This window comes from Protopterus annectens, chromosome 7.part0 (assembly GCF_019279795.1).
Source record: "Protopterus annectens isolate FY-2018-M chromosome 7.part0, PAN1.0, whole genome shotgun sequence".
NCBI classification, from domain to species: domain Eukaryota; kingdom Metazoa; phylum Chordata; order Ceratodontiformes; family Protopteridae; genus Protopterus; species Protopterus annectens.
In genome coordinates, this window is record NC_056739.1 from 70,809,800 (window position 1) to 70,831,593 (window position 21,794).

General features: G+C 39.5%; 1 protein-coding gene across 1 annotated transcript in view; it reads right to left on the reverse strand.

Annotated features, from left to right (window-relative positions):
• Positions 1-21,794, reverse strand: part of ITPR3 (inositol 1,4,5-trisphosphate receptor type 3) — a 2,403,054-nt gene that overhangs the window by 586,796 nt on the left and 1,794,464 nt on the right. The window contains exons 40-41 of the mRNA XM_044076491.1: positions 7,756-7,933; positions 4,875-5,062 (exon numbers count right to left, since the gene is read on the reverse strand). Of these exons, the coding sequence (XP_043932426.1) occupies positions 4,875-5,062; positions 7,756-7,933 (366 nt within the window). The remainder of the gene's footprint in view (positions 1-4,874; positions 5,063-7,755; positions 7,934-21,794) is intronic.

Genomic DNA, 21,794 nt, shown 5'->3' on the forward strand with positions numbered 1-21,794 from the left:
CAAAACCGGACTTTACCTCCTCTTAAACAACAACACTATAATTAATCCAGGCACAAAATTGAAATATTAAAATTTGCTTAAGCTCTTTCGTCCTTTACAGAGTAGGACTTCATCAGAATCACAGTTCACCAAAACCCACCACTTTTTATATGTAAGTGAATCACTAATTACTTATAAGTAGAAAACACTTTTAAAGAAACAGTAAGGAATTTCAAAATACATACAAATACAAACCAAGCACAAAAAGATATGTTAAAAGTTAAAATATACTTGCTTTCCTATTCAATAATGCTTGTAGAGAAATATTTTCAATTATAGCAGGATATTGTGAGGCATGTAATCTAAGTTGCCATTTCACTTCCTTTTCTTCTAATATACCTTTCATATCCCCAATGCAAGGTTAACTTTAATTTGCTCCAATATACCAAAACAAAAGTTTTTTAAATGGGGACATGTTTTAGAATGCTTATAAATCATTATTCTCATTGTGTTTACCTATTTGATAAATATGTTCATACATTATTTTTCAAAGAGGTCTCTCCGTTTTCCCCACATAAAAAGTTGGGCACCTAAGCACTGGCTAGGTAAACAACTGCATTAGACTGGCAAATCCCTCTTACAAATATATCTTTGCAGCCTATATTTTTCTCTAAAATTAAATTTTCAGCCTCTAAAATATAGGGATATTGGGTACATGAACCACACTTCACTGTCCCTTTTCTTTGGGTGCCTTGATGGTCATAAAATTGTGACCCACGTTTGAATCTTTCTTTTAAGTTAGATCCTGTCTTAAATGTGAAAGTAGGATCAGGCCTTAAAATTTGAAAAATGAGTGGATTTGCCTTAAGATGTTCAAGTTTCTCTTTACTGTATTCTTAATTTACCATGATCATTGCCCTTATTCAACCATTAAAGCTCATTCAAAATGTTTGCCATTTTGTTTTTGTCCATTAGGTGTTAGTCCTACCCCCCAATAAGGGTTTATATTTCTCCCCCACTGAGACTGGACATACCCTCATATATCATCAACCAAATGGGGGGGGGTATCCTCGGGTTAAAAACACATTGGCTACAGTGGCTAATTCATTCAGAGCATCCTCGAAGTGTGAAGTCATCCTAGTGACCCTTATGCACTTCCCTTCACTATACTTTTCTTCTAAGGGGATGGCAACTAAAAAACTTCAAACAGGAATTACTTAAAGTAGGTTTCCTATAAATTGTTGATTTAAAATATGTCCTGCTGTGTTTAATAAGTGTATTCAAGTAAATTATTTCATTCCTACTGTAATTATATGTAAACTTTAAAAACATAGATGTACTGTTAACATAATTAACAAAATTACCAATTTCTTTTTTAGCCCCATTCCACAGGATAAAAATCTCATCAATGAACCTCACAAATAATTTTATGCATTTCTGATATTCACTCCTGAAAACAAAATAAAAGCCAGTATACTATATTTAAGATACATGTTATGTTTTCCAAAATGTGTAATGTTATTCCAACTGCAATGGATACTTTTAAGTACAAAAGAAGGGCATGGCAATGTGTGTGTTGTTTGTACCTTGCTATGTTAACATTTATATGATGGATTCTGACTGAAAGTAAGTGTGTGTGTGTGTGTGTGTGTGTGTGTGTGTGTGTGTGTGTGTGTGTGTGTGTGTGTGTGTGTGTGTGTGTGTGTATATGTGTGTGTGCCTCCTTATTTTTGTTTGTGTAGGTCACACTGCTGGAGAATTTATTTCACATATTAAGTTAAAAACTAGAGGTCTACCATTCACTTCTAATAGTAATAAAACTGAAGTAAATTTCTTAGTTGTTACTCTGTAAGTCAGATGTTTGGTAAATATGTTCTATTTTCTATTTTGTGCATAAAGCCCACTTGTGGTAATACATTCCTGGGGGCTTGTAGCGACTTTCACCAGAATGTTTTTATGCTTTGCCTTATGGTGAGTTCTTTTGCCTTAAAATGAATTGTACCAATTAGTTAAATTATACAAAGCTACATGATGATCTTAAATTAAAACTGCAAGCTACATTCAAAAAACCCAGATAAAGCCAATAAAACAACTAAAGAAGTATAGTTATATAAGAATTTTCATGAATTTCTAGGTGCAGAAAAAGTCATTAATAAAAAGAGAGAGAGAGAGAGAGAGATAAAAAACATCAAAATACTTAATTTGGTCCAGAAGCATATGGTACATTACGTTAATTTTTGTTTTTCTGTGATGTCCATAACATGGGTTGTTTGCTAGCACTAGCTACTTACCATTCTGAAAGCAAACACAAATTAGATTCATACTGCTACTGCTTAAAGGCGGTTTTATATCAACTCCTTTGTTTAACTGAAATGTAGGTAGTTATTTTAGAGTAATGACTGGAATGGGGATATGTAAGTTGCCCCCAAAGGTTGTGAAATCTCAGAGTTACTGTACACAGAGATGTGGGGGTATGGGGGCACATTTTTAAAAAAATCTATTAAAACTGACAATAGGTGTTGTCATTTTAACAAAGCTGATAATACCTGATGTGATGCTTGCCTGGGCAATGCTTAGCTATAGATCCCAATTAATGGGGATAAGTAGAAACTAACCTGCTTTCCTACTTTGTGACTCAGAAAGAGTAATCCAAAGCATCAAGTGTGGTTGCGGTACAGTTGCTACTTAATACATTGATAGCACCTCTAGATCATTTCACATTTACATACAGGAACATTTAACAGTTATATGAAACAGAATGTGTAGAACTCTAATACATAAGTAACACATCTACTTTTATGTATAGGGTTTTGTAGGTCTTAAAGACATGGATTAGATGGAATGGGTGCAAAATAAGCAATACATGGAAAAGACTGGAATCACAATGAACTTAAATATAGGATAATGCATCCCAGAGGCCCTTCCCATTGAACGTATTCCTATTATTCTGTCTTAAGTACATCCCAGGAATCTGTAGCATGAAAAAATTAATTTCTTATTTGAAGGACTGTTTGGAATTGTAACAACATTCAACAAAACAAGAACTTTTAGCATCTGTTCACTTAAACATCTGCTAAAAGCCTATATGTCACATATGATTATGGTTGAATCATTGGATCACTTGTATTATTTAATATTATGGATTTTGTTTTTATATACTTCTCTTGAATGCTTACTAGCTGAAGCATGAAGAAGAAAATAAATTAGGTCATTTGGTATCACTAGCAGCTAAGGGATGTGAATATATAATTATATCTACCTCTATACATAAATAACTACTCTAATATATACTTCTTATATATATATATATATATATATATATATATATATATATATATATATATATATATATGGTTTACCTTCATTAGGTCGGGAGTCCACTGTACGACGCACTGTAGTGCGAAAGTACATGGGCAAGATTTGGGAATACACACACACACACACACACACACACACACACACACACACACACACACACACACACACACACAGACACACACACACACACGCACACACACAATTTCTAAGATCACTGTACCTCTGAGAAGTGGATATTCTCTGAAATACTGCAACCCTGGAGACTTACAGTCTCACCATTCCAAGGATCACATTTATGGTTCTTGTAATTACAATATCCGTACAAATCCAAAATCAATGTCATCTGAGGATGAACATAAAGCCAGCACTGGCTGCTATTGGGGGCAGGAACTGCTAGAAACGACTTACCACAGTCTGATGCTTCACTAGGTAAGTAGGCCTTTAGATAAGGATTTACTGTACATAAGACTCTCCTGAAGATTTTCTTATCGTTTCCAGATATGTTAGTGGGTCAGGTTTTGTTCTCCTAGCTGCACTGTTTATTAGCTCCCTTGTTCAGCTAATATTTGAGTAAGCCTGACATCCGTTTAATATTCATTTTTAGGTACGTTTTCCTCACACGTTTTACTGTTTTTAAACCATGTATTTTTCTGATTTTGTTCTTTGATTTCCTGATGCACTCTTCTCCTTCTTTATAACCACTGTCTTTCTGATTTTCCATAGCTATACTGTGCATCCTCTTCCTCGCTTCCTCCTAAATTTGTAAGTGATCGGAAGTGGCTGACATCTGCTTCACTACATGCTCATGTCTGTGTCTGGGATACACTTCTAGAAGTAGCAACACCAAAAAAAAGCTCTTAGAATATCACCACAAATTTTAAATAGCAGAAAAGAACTACATGGAAAAGTATTTCTCACTTAAAGAAAGATCAGTCTTTCTGAAGGCTGACTGGTTTGCAGGGTAGTGGGAGAATTAAAAAAAAGCGAGAAGCATAACTGAAACAATGCTAGAGACATGAGGAACTGGAGCCAAAGAATGCAGGTTGCTGGTTAATAGTATCACTCATTTATCTAACAGGCAAAAAAAGTCAGGATGAGTGGCACCGACCCTTGGCATCACTGTCACTGTTCCTCCATGTATACTATGCCTGTACTATAATACTATGCTGAAGATGACACTCTCTCACATAATACAAGAGCATATAGCTCACAACAAGTAACACCATATAACAAGAACACATGCTAAATAAAGCATGAGGTGCTTGTAAAATACTGCCAGTGACATCTGATGCTACTGTATACTGGATATCAAAACTAACCCTGTAATATTTTCCCAGTCATAAAATATTACCTAATGCATACTACCACATATAACAGTGATGTACACCTAACATGATGTTTAACATGACGAAATATGTTCTTTATAATTCATTGTATCCTGAGCAGCACTCCACACCATCTCCACCATGGTCACACTGTTTCACAAGGAAGGTACTACAACAACAGTGGCCACCATTACACATTAGTAACCCATTACAGATAAGTAAAGAAGAGATCACATACAGTCTGCTACTGACCTGAAGGTCCAGGTTATGGTTCTCACAAAGCAACTGTAGAAAGCGCAAAATGGGCTTCATGATCATGATTCCTGGCCCCATTTCTGCCCCCTTGTCCGTTGCCTCATTCATATCATGCTCATCTGGTGTCCCTGGTTCCATACTATAGCGAGGCTGCACATTTGGCAGCATAAATGAAGCCATCCGTCCTGAAAGCATTTAAAAAAGGCATTGTGATCCTTAAAGTTAATAACAAAGCACTGAAGAAACACTCCTTAACATTACATAAAATTAAATCTACAAAAATATTTAAAACATCCAGTGGAACTTAGCTAATTAAAAAACACAGAATTAAAAAAGACACTGAACAGCTGTAGTGATTTAACTTGTCTGTTAATTAACAGGAAATTAACAGTCAGCTAATATCAAAATGTCTGCTTTTAAGATAAGGGTAAAAAGTACTTACATCTCAGCACCTGACTGAGCAGAATTTATTTAAGATCTAACTCCCACCTTCAAATACTTGACTATAAACACCACAGAATAGTTGGTTTGCAACTCTTAGAACAAGTAGGTCCACAGGTTCATAGGTGTGTATTCGGCTAATGACCACAAGGGCCTTTTTAAGTCTTGCCATGCATTCCAAATCTCTTGACGAGTTGTGGTACCCTTGATAAGTGTAAGCAGGGGCCTGGGAGATGAATCATTTACAGCTTGCCTGTATCTATAAGAGATATAGGGGCCAAACCAAGGATGAATTTCCTGTTCGCCATTAAACTGTTCAAGTTACACCTGAATTGGGTTAGGGAGGACCTCCGCTTCACATGGATGGGGAGCCTGTTCCAGAGAAGGGGTAGTCTCTGGGATATATACCTGTCTCTCGAGTGGGGTATTGTCTTAAATGCCTTGGTCAGATCAAGGTAGGCAGTGCAAACCATTTTGCCCTCATACATTACTTTAGTGACCTTCTCAAAGAAGTCCACCAGTTTATGTAGGCATGACCTTCTCTTGATGAAACCAGATTGGGTGGGGTCCAGTGTCTGCAGGTTTCCTATGTCATTACTGATCATTTCCATGATAATTCTTTCCATGGATTTGCATATGAAATTAGTGAGACTTATGGGTCTGTAGTTTCTAGGGTCTGTACATGGCCTAATTTTGTGCAAAGGGATGATTGATGACTGTTGCTGTTTGGAGGCTACAGTTAAATAGCAATTCCAGATGGCTGGATAGGTCATATGTCATGCTATTTAGAAGGCATCCTGGGAAATTGTCTGGGCCCATTGATATAGTGTTCTTGGCCTTAGAGCATTGTGGAACCGCACCCTAGTGATAGTAGGGGGAGTTATATATGATGGTATTTCCTGAGGGGAGGTTGAAGGGAAGAGAGGGGTACAGTTATTTATTTTATTTATTTATTTAACATTTGTTTACTGGGAAAGTCCGACTTGGAACAAAACTAATTTTCAGTGCAGACCAGGGGTGAAATGCTCCAGACGCATGTCTTTGTAACGTGAGAGGAAACCAGAGCAACCAGAGGAAACTCACATGGACACAGGGAGGACATGCAGACTCCACACAGAAGGCATCCCAGCCGAGAATCGAACTGGAGAACCTCTTGCTGTGAGGCGACAATGCAACTGTTGCACCACTTTGCTGACCAAGAGTAGAATTTGTCAGCCAGTAGGTTTATTATATCTTCTTGTTCAGTACAGGTGGCTCCATTAACAATGAGCTCTGCACACAATTCTGTATTGTCTTTGAAGTTGAAGACATAGCTAAAGAATACCTTGTGGTTATCCTTGACCTGGGAGGCCAAATTTACCTCAGATCTGGCTTTGGTAGACTTTATTTGTCCTCTGAGTTTTTTGTTTAGTCTGATGAGGGTGCATTTATCCTACTGGGTGATAGACCTCATAATGTTTGCCATGACTTTTTTTCTTCTGTTTTATAGCCTACTGATGTTGTAATTCCACAAGCATGGTTTGCGTTTTGAGTTAGTTCTGTACTTCTTCCTGGTGGGAACAGCTATCTCTAAGCAGCTATTAACATGTTTGTACAGGGTTTTCTGTAGAGTTCTGCTTAGGCAGCAGTATTCTCAAGGTTTATGGATGCTTGAAATTTTGCCAAGTTATCACTTAATAGTAGGAAGTTAGCCTTAAGTAGTTCCTGAACATTCCAGGGTTAGCTGGGCTGGGTCTTATTTTTACTTCAAAGGAGTCCATTTTGTGGTCTGACCTTACCAGAGATGATATTACATTAGGGAGTGTGCAGCACTCTTCCATATTAGTGAGAACCAAATCGAATATGTTTACACCCCTGGTTGACATGCTGACAATCTGGTTCAGGAAGTTTGTCCTTATAAAACATAGAAATCTCTATGTCAGCATGTGTGGTGTTGTATATGATTGTGAGGTAATTAAAGTTGCCCATGAATATGGTATTGGGGTGGATGGTGAATGTTTCCAATAAGTTTAAATATATGTCATGGGTTTCCTGAGTCATAGAGGGGGACCTATATCTTGCAAGGAAGTGGTATGGGATTTTGCCTATGGTGATTTGAATGTGGAGAAACTCAAGTGCATTGCCCTGGTTCACCAGCCTTGAGGTACATTTATTTTTGTTGTAAGTTGAGACACCTCACCCTTTAGTCTCTGCCTATATTAAAGCTGGTCTAAATGTGTGGAAGCCATTACAGGCCCTGAGGTTCAAAACTGAAACAATCACCACATCTTTAAAACTTATTTATAGTTTTCATACTCTGAGTAGAAAGTCAACCTCAAGAACCCTAGAGTTTTTTTGTTTTAATTCAGTCTCATAATAGTCTCTGTATCTAGCATTGACAGTATGTGGCATAATAGACATAAGGTAAAGCTAATGGTGATGAGAAATAATTTGATACCTTTAGAGCCCTGGTCGTAGCTGTCTCTGTCTTCCCGTGGTTTGTGGCCAAGTTCTCCCACGTTCACTGACACTGTGGATTTAACTTCTTGATGTGCAATGGTCATGCGGTCATAAAGAACCTTAAAAAACTTCTCAGACTTGTTGTTGGTTCCTGTCATCAGTTTGTAGAAGGAGTTCTTGAAAAGAAACATTAAAAAATTCTTAAAGTTTATAACAAAGCACTGAAGAAACACTCATTTATCCATTACATATCCATATCTTATGAATCCATTCTTATCTAGCAGAAGAGAGGTTATACTATGCTGCATTGCAGTGGTGTATAGTACCTTTAGGTGGTCTGGAAGAGCCAATGTGGCAATCCTGTAGGGTAGTTTTAAAGGCAATGACCCCCCCATTCCATTGTTTACCTACTTATAGGATGCTGCATCCACCAAATGCTCCTAACCTTCCTCCAATGGCCAAGGCTTATTCTGAGGTCTAAGCTCATGCCACAGTCATTATAAACCCTGGCAGCTCTATGATTGTGCTCAATGCATCTCTAGCTCTGTACTGCACATTTGTAGAAACAACAGTTATTTCATATATAGCACAGCACTAATGAATAAATGTGTAGCCATAAGCATATAAAGGACTTCTGCGGGATATAGCCACTTAGGTTTCCTTCATGCCTAACAGCTAAAAAAAGTGTAACCCCCACCTTTACTTTTATATTTGTATCTTTAGGTTATAAAGCACAGCATTATCTTTGTCACACAGGATAAAGCTATACAATACATGAATACCAAGTTCATTAAAGATTACCAGAAACAGAAATAAAATATTTCAGGCTAAACAGATTGAAACATACACATTTTTGGAAAGTCTCCTGTATAAACAATGCTTCAGAATCACGCATCTGTAAGGGTTATATATATATATATAGGCAAGAAATTGAATGACAACAGAATCAGGGCAAACCCACAACCACAAACATGCTGGCTCTGAAATTCTTGGCCTTTGTCAATGCAAATTCTGTGGAACAGCCAGTTAGCACACCCAAAAGAGGCTCAAATGTCCTGGACATAGTACTCTCTAACATGGGAGAGCATTGCACACCCCTCTTCTTTAATAACCTCCCTGACAAGCTCGGACCATAAATCAGTCTCTTTCGATGTAATTATAAGATCAGATACCCCATCAAGCTCAAAAACACTTACAAATTTTTCAGAGACAAATAACCTACTAAATGATGGTATAAGAAGTTTCAAAGCCCCCTTGAACGCAAATGTCATGAACCCCTATACAGAGGTGTACACCAATGCCCTATATAACCATTTAAGCACTTGTATAGAATCGGTTGTATCTGACTGGATTAAACCCAGGTCTTGCTGAAAAAAGATGCCACACTGGTGGACCCCAGGTATAAAAAGGCTATACAACAACAGAAAGATACTACTGTCTGAGAACAATAGGGAATTGGCTTAGCTGAGGAAGCAGTCCCTAGCTACCTTAAAGAAAGAAATAAGAGATCTTGTCAAGTCCTCCAAAGCTAATTACGAAGCAAAAATAGCCATCCTAGCTAAAGACAATCACAAGGCATTCTTTAACTACATCCAAGAATGCCTGAAATCTAAAATGGAATACCCAGCTATGTGCTGAACTGGTTGTGGATGCACAACTCATACTCAACCTGATGTAGCAGCCAACCTGCTAGCTGACATGTTCACTTCACCATTCTGTCCCCTCCAGTCATCCCCCAAAGTATACCTGTCACCATTCCTCAGCCTAATATCTCAAGAGTGAAGGTCATTTCAGTGCTCTCCAAGGCCAAAAACATGACATCAATGGGACCAGACAACATCCCAGGCTGCCCTTCTAAATAACTTAAAACAAGACCTAGCAGACCCATTTGGATCCCTGATTAACTACAGCCTGCAAACTGGCTATGCTCCAGTGGAATGGAGGACAGCAGCAGTAATCTCTCTGCACAGAGGAGGACCATCAACTGACCCTGGGAATTATAGGCCCACAAGCTTGACTAGCCTCATCTGCAAGGCCATGGAAAGGATCATTATGGACCTTAAGGAAAGAAAAATACTTCCACAATAAAAACTGTCAGAAGCTTCAAATAAAAATTTGTGTTCATTAATACAACAGATTTATGAAAAACATTAAATAGACCAAGAAACTTTGATCTGTTTAGAAAAAGAAGCATTTGAGGAAGTGTGAAAATATAAACGACAAAACCTAGAGATTTTTGAAAAGTATACAAAAGAAACATAGACATGGGAAAGAGAGATTTAATACGGTGCAATATTTATGCAAAGTCGAAATCCAGATTAATCAATACAAAAAAAGGCAACCCCAAAGATATTCTAAGAGAAATACAGGCAAAGGCATCCAGACATGGAAAATTTCACAATAAAAACAATGTCACAAAGAGGGAATGTAGAAAAGAAGATTCATGAAGTAGAAGTCAAAATAGAAGTTGAAGTTATGGAATGCCTGTGAAGTGAAGGATTTGGTGTGAAAGGTCTAACACAGATTACATTGCAGCATGACAGAACGAATCCCCAAAGTAAGGAGAAACAGGAAGATCAGGAGACATCTGAAGAAGAAATATGCACATGGGAAAGAAAAAGAGATTTAATATGGTGTAATATTTATGCAAAGGAGAAAGCGAAATTAATCAATACAAAAACAGCAGTACCAAAGATACTTGAAGAGAAATACAGGTAAAGGAATCTGGACATGGAAAACTTTACAATACAAAAAATGAGAAGACAAAGAGGAAAAGTAGAAAAGAAGATCAGTAATGGAGAAGTTAAACAGAAATTGAGGTTATGGAGTAGCTGCAAAATGAAGGCTTCAGTGTAGAAAATCTAACTCAGAAGGCACCACAGCTGGATAGAGCAATAGACATCCAAATGAAGGAGAAACCACTAGAACGGGAAGCAGCTAGTCAGTTGCCATATGAAGACATTTTGGAGCCTTCCAAAGGAAACCAGTATAAACATTCACTTGAAGCTGGATAGCAAGGGAAGGAACAGGAAATTGTGGCAACTCTGACGTAGTCAATGTTGAGGAGTGACAGGCCAGTGAGTTCCCATATGACAGAGCAACGGATGACAGAGGATGAAATTGAAGAGAATGTGCCACAGGAAGATGCTATAGAACTTTCTACAGAATGCCACAGGAAATGGAGAAAAAAAGGTGCCCTCAGTTTAGAAGAAAATGAGCTAAGAGAAGAGTGGCTTAATTTAATAGAGAGAGATAGACATATTAAGATCAATGAAAGAAATAGAGTGCAGAAGGCCAATAAAACTCAAAAAGTCAGAAGTTTGATAAAACAAATGAGCACAGTAATTAGGACTGTTGATAGAGATTCATGCAATATAACAGAAGTAAACAGGATATATTACTATGCTGCTAAATTAATAACTGATAAAGTTCTACAACAAGATCACAGGGTAGTGAGGGAAAGGAAGGGGAGAAATCGAATATCATCATGGAAGTATTGAACAGAGAAATCTATACAGCAATTAAGACAGAGGGAAAACATCAACAAAAATACTCAGAAATATCGACATGATAAAAGCAATGTGCAGTATTATAACAGATCAGGATTTATCATGCACTATCACAAATAATAAACTAAAAATATTAGCACAGGCAAAAAAACTTAGAAGATACATAGATAAATATAAAGGAAAAGTACAAAATAAGCAATTTATTGATGACCCAAAAATAGTTTTGTAGAGAACTGTGAAACAAGGTAAAAGGAATTGAAAGACTACCAAAAAAGAAGAAATAGATACAATTTGGAGAAGTATTTATGAAGATCCTGTGGAACATAACAAAGATGCTAAATGGACAGAAGAAGTAAAAGAAAGAATAAGAAGTTTAAAAGAACAGGATATGAAATGGAATGTAGTAACAGCCAGAGAGATTGAAACAAAGTTAAGAAAAGCCTCTAATTGGAAAACCGCAGGCCCATATGCAGTACCTAACTTCTGATTAAAAGTATTAACATCTTTACATGAAGATTTAGCCACGAGTAAGTACTATTTATATGCGCACCCTGAACAGACACCAACCTGGCTAACAATAGGAAAAATAATTCTCCTACTTAAGCGTGAACCTGCAAGCTACTCTAAAAATTATAGACCAACAGCTTGCCTTCCAATGACATATAAACTATACACTGGAATTGATGCCGATAAGAGTTTATAGTCATTTAGAAGAAAACTCAATTATGGCAATAGAACAAAAGGGCAATAAAAAAGTCATATGGAACAATGGATCATTTGTTGTTAAATAAAGTCATAGTGGAGAACTGTAAAAAGGGGAAGAATCTAAGTATGGCATGGATCAACTACAGAAAAGCATTTGATAGTATCCTAGATTCAAGGATAACAGAGTGCTTAAAAATGTATAAGACACACCCTACAATGATAAACTACATCACAGCGACCATGAAACAGTGGCAAACCACTTTGCAGTTAAGCCATGATAAAGGACAAATTATTATTGCAGGGATAAAAATCCAAAGGGGGATATTCCAGGGTGACTGTCTGTCACCGTTGCTTTTTTGCCTTGACCTTAACCCATTGAACTGTCTGCTTAACAAATTAGGTCATGGCTATAATTTGGCTCCCAGAAAGCAACAAAGCATAAAGACTTCTCATCTTCTCTTTGTCGATGATTTAAAACTGTACAACTCATCAGTTAAGGAACTGAAATCAAAACTGCAAGTAGTCAAAACTTTTTCAGATGATATAAGAATATCATTAGGTCTTGATAAATGTATGAAAATAACCTTTAAAGCAGGAAAGCTGCAGCACCGAGAAAACATCAGTTTGGGACAAGAATGTGATATAAAAGAACTTTAGCAAGAGGGAGTGTATAACTATTTGGGAACTGATGAAGGATTAACAATAAAACATGAACAAATTTAAATAAAATTTGGAATATTTTAGAAGACTGATTAATCCTGAAAACAGCATTGACATCTAGGAACACAATTCAAGCTACAAACTAATTTGCTCTTCCTGTCCTAACTTACAGTTTTGGAGTGATTGACTGGTCCCAAAAGGTGTTGGATAGATTAGACAGGATAACAAAAAGGATGCTTCATGCTCATCATATGATTTATACAAATCAGTGCATACCAAGATTATATATTCCCCATTCCGAAGGAGGTATGGGCCTCCTTGAAACTGATTACATGTACAGATCTGCAATCGTGGGACTGCATATATATCTGCTGACCTCACAAGACCCAAACAAAGTGAAAGTTTTGAAACATGAGGAGAATAAATCGAAGATGACTTCCCTTCTTAGGATAGCAGAAGCATATCGCCATCAAGTAGGAATGCAAATCAAACCAGAAGTAGGTAAAAATTAGGCAGCAACTGAATGTGCCAAAAACAAAAGAAAGAATATAAGGTGAAGGATCAGATCAGAAGGCAACAAATGTAAAAAATGCATAAATATAGTTGCAAGTATAGAAAACTCCTGAAAAAAACTCATGTTGATCAGGATCGAATGCAGGAATGGTTAAGAAGAGGCAAATTTAAACCAATTGATGAAAGGTTAACACTGGCGGCCCAAGATAGTGGACTATGTACACATTGGTTTAAAAAAGTCCATTGAGCATGTGAGAGAAACAGACAAATGTAGATTTTGTAAAAAAAAAGATTGGAAAGAGTTGCACACCTTGTTGTTGGCTGTAATACACTAATGGCAGAAGGACTGTATATTGAAAGGCATAATAATGTGGCAAGACTGTTGCACTGGGGATTGTACAAACATTATAATATTGAAGTAGTTAAAAAACACTGGAAATGTGCCGCAAAGCATAATAGAAAATGATGAAGTCTACATCACATGGGATCACCCATTATCAGCAGTTCAAAAGACAGATGTAAAAAAATCAGATATAGTGGTCCATGAAAAGAAAACAAAGTAGCATTGATCATTGAAATTGCTACACCTAATGACTGCAGTGTCTTACGTACAGAGAGACACAAAGTGATAAAATACTGGAAATTTGCAGGCAGAAATGAGAGCAGTGTGGATAGTTCCAATTGTGGTAATAGCAACAGGTCTTATAAAAAAAGAGTCTACAATTGTATTTAGATATGCTACCAATCCATGTAACTCCGTAAGAATTGCAGAAGGAGACATTACTGGGAGTGCTGCAAAGAGCACTACTGGCTGACATCAAAGAGTGAAACAATACTAATTTTATGAACTTTAGTTGTACTTTGACTTAGGAATGGGGTCCATTCCCGTCACGGTATTAGAAACCCAAAAGATTTGGAGAAATTAAAAAGAGATCAGCCTTCCTTCCCACCTTACTTCAAGAGAGAAATCTTGAAAGAGACATGGCACACATTATAAACAGTAAACACTGTCTTTTTCCACTGACAGTATCAATTCCTTGTCTCAGAGTAAGTAAAAACAAAATGAAAACTCCAGAACTTCCAATAAGTGACCTCCCAAACCTCTTGCATCAGAGGCACATGGGATATATACAAATGATCCTTATGAGCATCAAGTGTTTCCGCTAATTGGCAATTCTGAATGCCCATGACTTGTTTCATCGTTTTAATGGACCCTTTCAGGCCAAAAAAGCCAAACCTCACTAGATGTGGATATGCATATTTCGGCATCGTTATGACCTCATCGGCACAGCACAAGCAGAGTGTTGACTAAGCATTAGAAACACAGGGCTGTTATACCCAGCTGATGTCCATTATCATTAGGGTCACTACAAAAATATCCCAAACAACAAACTAAAACAATGAGTGAGAAGGTCACTGAAAAAACAATCAGTAAAAACAAAATGAAAACTCCAGCAAAGCTAGAACTTCCAATAAGTGACCTCCCAAACCTCTTGCATCAGAGGCACATGGGGTATATGCAAATGATCATTATGAACATCAGGTGTTTCAACTAATTGGCAATTCTGAATGCCCATTACTTGTTTTGTCATTTTAATGGACAATTTCAGGCCAAAAAAGCCAAACCCCACTAGCTGTGGATATGCATATTTCGGCCTTGGCCTTGGAACCAGGGGCAGAGGAGAAACCAGAGGAATCAATGGAGGAGATGACAGAACATTCATGCGAAGGACCACAAATCCTTCTTAGTTTGCAAGGGGACTTTAAAGTATATAATTATACAGTTATGTCAATAGAACAACCTTTGACTGAATTTATTGCCAAGGGTTTGTCTTTTGTGCCCGATAAAAGGGCTGACCTAGTTAGAACTATTATAGATCTTAAGCTTTTTGTACGTAAGTTAAATTTAACTTACACAATGGGTAATAACACTACATTGTTGAATACACTTAGAGTATCTAGTGTGTTTAATCCCCCTTTGTATGGTCTTTTAAATGTGTTTGAAAAAATGTGTGAAATTGATTTACGATCAAGTTTGGATCCTATGACACATACACAAGCTACAAACTTGAATATATCTAAAAATGAGATTGAATTCATCCATCTTCTTAATCAATGCAAAGTTAGAGTAATGAAACCCGATAAGGGAGGTGGATTAGTGTTTATGGATGAGTACCAATATGAATTAAGAATGTTTGATTATTTGCATTCTGGAGCATACAAGCAAGTTAGCTTAAGTTAGTCCCCCGTTGTCACTTCCGTGCTTTAACACCAGAACTATCCATCGTCGGGCCCTTATTGTAGCCAGATATTTTCAGTTACAGTCCTCGAATTCCGATATGGCTTTGGTAAGCCATCCATCAGCAGATCTTCCAAAACAACGTAAAGATAAAGACAGAGACAGATCGCACAGGTCCAAACCTTCCAACGACACTTCATTAAGCTAGTCGTCAGTCCTCCGGTACTCAGTGAGGCACTTTCACAGCCTCTGATGTCTGCTTCAGTTGATTTGCAGGCCACTACCGAGACCCTTTCAGAGTCCGGTATGCTGCAAAACTCTTCTTCGTCTAAGGATCCTGTGGTCGTCTCTACCTTGGATGGGTCTGGAGCCGTTGAGCAGGCACCGACTTCCGAGGAAGTCCTTTGCATCTCTGAATCTCGACACAAACCGACGTCTTCTTTTGCGACTACCGTTCTTTTGAAAACAACCGAGGTCCTTAGGCCCAGGGTTCGAACCACACCCAAGAAACCGACTACCCACTGTCAGGTGTCTGCTACCTTGCCTCACTCTCAAATACTTAAAATGGTAGAAGACCTTATCATGCTGATCAGGGGAAGCCAAGCTACCCCTTCAAAAAGGAAAAGAGATCTGTCCCCAGTAGTTTTGTCTGAACAAGAGTAAGATGAATCTGATGCATCTGACTATGAAGACATGCAGCCCCTCTCCACTTATGAGGATTCTGATGCAGAGGAATCCATTCCTTCAGCCTCTCCCCCAGAGGATTTTTCCTTTGGGGAAACCCTGCATACTTTAAGGGAGCATTTCCAATGGGAGAGTCAGGATAACCCTCAGTCTAAAAAGAGACTCAGGGAATTGCTAGATCTTCCGCAACACAGACCCTTGGCCATCCCCCCAGTCCTGGATGTGGTGGATGATGTTTTTCTTGAATCCAGCTTGACTCCTGATGCCCTACCTCCTGCTGCCAGAAAACCAGACAGGTACTACCGAGTCCCTGACCCACACAAATATCTTTTTAAAAATCCAACAGCTGACCCTGAGGTCATTTCTTAAGGGCCAAAAAGGATTAAAGCAACCTCTGCTAAGAATCCCACCCCCTCAGACAGGGATTCCCGAGCATTGGACAGATGGAGCAAAAAAGTATACACCTCAGCTACTCTTGCTATCAGGGCACTAAACTGTCAGTTCCATATGCTTAAATATCAGCAACATACCTTCGAACTCCTTAAAACAAAAAATGTCCTCCTTTCCTGCTTGTGCAGAATCTAAAGATTTACAAGACTTAATGCATTCTGCAAGTCAAGTAACTAAACACACCTTACATTGTGGTTTTGACAGCCTAGAAGCTTCCTGCAGGGCAGTAGTCACTGGATCTGTCATTAGAAGACATGCATGGCTTAAGGAACAACCCCTGCCAGACCATGTCAAATCTAAATTGTTGGATGCACCCTTGCACAAAGATAACTTATTTGGCACTAAGGCAGAAGAGGTCTTAAAAAAGATGGAAGAAAAAGCAAAATCTATGCAAACAGTTAAAGATTTCTTACAGGTCCAGCCCCCTAGGTTCAGTAGGCATTGTCCCTCCAAGCACTGGTCCTTTCCTGCTCCGAGTAAACAGGCCCAGCTTAGGACCCGTGGAAACAGAGCCCCCAGAAAGCAGCCCCAGGGAATGCAGAGATCTAAGCAGTGGACTACCTCCACTTCAAAACCAGGAAGTTCTAAGCCACCCCCTTATGGTAAGAACTCACAATGACTCACCTCTTCCCAACCTCCCCTCTGCCCACCTTCACTTACCCCTAGGAGGAAAACTCTCCTTTCACTCAAGCACCTGGGCCACCATTACCAAGGACCAATGGGTTCTGAACATTGTGTCTCAGGGATACAAATTCTTCCACACCCTTCCAACCCCAAAAGGGTTCTCAGATCTACTGCCAAATCAGTGGGAAGAGGCTCAAAAGCAAATCCTTTCCCTGTTCTCTATGAGGGCAGTACAGCACATTCCTGTAGAACAGACAGGCTAAGGCTTCTACTCCAGACTTTTTCTGGTTCCCAGAAAAGAGGGCACCTGGCACCCCATCCTAAATATATCCACTCTAAACACCTTCCTAGTGATCCCAAAATTCAAAATGCTCACCCTCCAGCAGCTGCTACCCATGCTCTCCAAGGATGCTTGGCTAGCAACCCTAGATCTAAAAGAGGTCTACCTCCAAATTTCTATCAGGGAATCATGCAGAAAATATCTCTGTTTCAGGGCAGGATCTCAACACTTTCAGTTCTCTGAGCTTCCCTTTGGCTTACCTACTGCTCCCAGAGTTTTCACAAAATGCCTGGCTCCAGCCATTGCCTTTTGCAGACAAAGAAATATTCAAATTTACCCCTACTTAGATAACTGCCTTATTCAGGCAGACATCCAGGAAAAGCTGCTCAAACACCTGGCCTTTGTAAAGAGTCTACTAACCTAACTAGGGTACGCAATAAACAGGTGCCCACCCAAAGGATCATCTTCCTGGGAGCACATCTGGACACAGCATCCCAGATGGCATACCTTACACCAGAGAAACTAATTTTCCTGTTAGCCTATTTCTCTCAACTGGCCACCAGGCCCCAGCTTTCTGCAAGGAAAATCCTGCAAGCTCTGGGGTTCATGGCATCTTTCATTCCATATTCCAGACTGCATATGAGGAAACTTCAATGGTACCTAAAGAGTCTTTGGTGTCAACACTCTCAAGACCTGGAAACTCTTCTACTTATAATTCGTTGCCTCAGAAAGGAATTTCTTTAGTGGGAAACAGCATACTCCCACAACAAGAGACTGCCCTTCTCCCCACACCCCGCCACCCAGACCCTCATCACGGACACATCAGACTATGCTTGGGGTGTACACCTTGATGGCCGGTGCATACAGGGCCAATGGAGCCGACAGCAAATCCCCCTGCACATCAATCAAAAAGAGATGATGGCTGTGCAGCATGCTGGATAGCTTTCAAACCCCTTCTCTCTCCAGGGGCTCTCCTGATCAAAACAGACAACACCACTGTGATGTGGTACATCAACAAGCAGGGAGGGAATCACTCCTACCCCCTATGCAGGCTGGCCGTGACCCTTTGGCTCACAGCCTCTTCCATGGAAATACCCCTGTTAGTACAATACCTACCAGGCTCTCTCAACTCCCTGGCAGACCAATTAAGCAGAAACCTTTTGGACACACAAGAGTGGCAGCTCAACAGAAGTACCTTCTTCCTAATAACTCAGAAATGGGGAACCCTGAAGGTCGACCTCTTTGCCTCCCACACCAACCATCAGCTCAGCAAATTCTGCACCAGGGAGCATTACTGCACGGCTTAGAAAGTGGATGCCCTGTCCTTCCCCTGGGTCAACCTCTCGGTCTATGACTTTCCTCCCCTACCGCTCATCCCCAGGGTACTGCTCAAAATAAGGGGGGAAAAATCAAGGACCATTCTTATAGCCCAAGACTGGCCCTGACAGCACTGGTACCCCTTGCTGCAAAGCCTGTCCCACTGACTCCATGGCATCTTCCTCAGATTCTAAACCTCCTAACTCAGAGGGAAGGGGAATTCATGCATCCCCAATTTCAGATACTCAATTTGGCAGCTTGGCTTATTCCCTAACCCTGAACCAATCTGCCATCCTCAGTAAACAGGTTCTGAATGTTATCCGTGAGGTCAGATGCCCTAGTACCAGAAAGTCTTATGCAGATAAATGGAAAAGGTTCTGCACCTGGATCCAAGCTATGGGGGTCAATATGGCACAGCCATCCATCCCTCTCATCCTGGATTACTTAGCTGATCTACTACACAGTGGTCTCTCCTTCTCCTCTATAAAAATTCATGCCTCTGCTATTTCTGCTCATTTTCCCACTGAGCAGCCCCTTTTCTCACACCCTTTGATCAAACAATTCCTCAGAGGGGTTAGCAACTTGAATCCCCCCAGAAGGGCATCAACACCAGCTTGGGACCTTAACTTTGTCTTGGAAAAGCTCACCCTGCCTCCTTTTGAACCAGCTTCTTCTGCAGAGCTAAAATTTCTCTCCTGGAAGACACCCTTCCTTCTGGCCATCACTTCAGCCAGAAGAGTCTCTGAGCTGCAAGCACTCACGGCTGTTGAACCCTTTATCATCTTCCATGCAGACCGGGTATCCCTCAGAACTAACCCATCCTTCATGCCCAGTGTGGCTCCCAACCAATCCATTCATTTGCCCACCTTCTTTCCTAATCCCCAGAACAAGGGGGAAAGGATTCTTCACTCTCTAGATGTGCACAGACAGCTCAGATACTATCTGGACAGGACTAAACCCTTCAGAAAGTCTGATCAATTGTTGGTTAGCTTTGCTACAGGGGCAGAAGGCAAAGCCATCTCCAAGCAAACCATTTCCAAATAGCACACTACATCCATTTCTGCTACAAACAGCATGGTAAGCCTCCCCCAGGGGGTCAGGACACACTTCACCAGGGCAGCCTCCACCTCTGCAACTTTCCTCAGAGAAGTCCCCACCAGGGACATCCTGAAGGCTGCCACCTGGACATCTGTTCCCACGTTTACCAAGCATTACCACCTGCCTTTCATCTCCAAATCCATGGCAGGGTTTGCCTCTGCAGTCTTGCAGGGCATCCTAGCCAGCCCCTAGCTTCCTTGACTGCCTCCACCCATTTCCTCAGCTTTGTGAATCTACCCAAATGTGGTGACTGCAACAGTGAAACACGAAGAACATAGTACTGTTGTGCACACTTACCATAAATGTAGATGTTCGAGTGTATTCGCTGTTGCAGGCCTGGTTTCCCTTCCTCCATCCCCATTTTTTCTCCTTCTCCTTTTGTTACCATTCTTCCTTGTTGTTCTCCTTTCCTTACAAGGAGACATATTGGTATTTATTTTCCACTGGTGGGGTTCTTCCACCAGAACCTGGCCTCCTACTTTGGGTGCTCCTGACAGGTTAGGGCAAAAAAAACTGATGTAATAGCATCGGCTGCCTTACTTTATACCACTGACGACCTGACGTCAGTCCTCAAGCAACAGCAACCAACGCAGAAATACTAAGTCTCTGGTATTTGGGTCGGCCAATGGCTACTCTGGCAGGGATAACCCAAATGTGATGACTGCAACAGTGAATACACTCGAACATCTACATTTATGGTAAGTGTACACAAATGTACTTTTCAAGTCTACGACTAACTTGTTTAAATGTTTTCCTTTTCTCTATTGTCAGCCATCTATTTAGACACTGTTTACTGCCACTCCCATCACTTACAAACAAGAGTACCAGATAACCTACAAGTCACATTTTATTCCCTTTTGTTTTTATGATCTTTATAGGACAGTTGGGCCTGCAGAATATTAAAGTTCTTAATTTAAATATTAAGGGTTAAATTCTAAAAATATATGTAACTTGCTGCACGGGTATTTCAGGAAATGCAAAAGTTATATTTGTGTAAGAACTCTAAACTGTAAAAAGCCACAAAGAGCTTTTTAAATGCTTTTATGGGCAAGCCCCAGAGTGTAAGAATCAAGGATAAAGCCAAAATGGAGGGATAAAGGCCCACAATCAGAGACAGATTTTAAATATTGTACTGATATACTTAAAAAGCTGACAGAATAACACAGTTTGTATTAACATGCATTTTTTCATAAGATATGAAGTCTGAAACTCAAATGTCTCTATTTAGTGAATGCAATTTTTAATGATTTGGCAGAAAACCTAAAATTTTATGAGGAACATACAAAACTACCAAGCAAAATCATTTTCTAAAATCAAAGATAGTGAAGTGGTATGGCAGGTCCACTCTGGGTGGCATAGTCAAATCCTCAAAAAGAGGAATGGCTATTCTTTTTTTTTTTTTGTTTTTGGATGGGGGCAAAGTTGGAGCATGTTAGACATCTAGCACACTTACAGATCCTACAGTACCGGAAATATTGTATGGCACTAAACATGCAGCATCTACTTTCTTCAGAAATTTATTTCTTTTTTTACAGATGTTTAAAGATCAACTGGAGATTGCCAATAAGCAATGATGCCTTCTAGCCCACGTTTGTCCAAAGATGGTAGCAGATGGCTGCCTACAAACACCTTTGGTTTCAAGCATACCAGTTACTTTATTCCCTATACTTGAAGCTTGTCCTCACTACCTTCTATGTTTTTGCATTTGGGAATGAGCTGTTAAAGTCATTTGACCAAAGTTCTTGAGACTGGACTTTTTATCTTATTTATTTACTATCTGGTAACTGGGTAGGAGGGCTAGTCCAATGACCTTTTCAGCTTCGACTTGAAAGTACAGAAAACGCAAGTGTCTTCTGTCCATCTCAACTTATGTGAATGTTGGATCCAACTGGATCCGATTCTGGCAACTTTAAGACTTTGGATCCAAGACTCAGGCTCCTACCCTTCCCATAATCCTC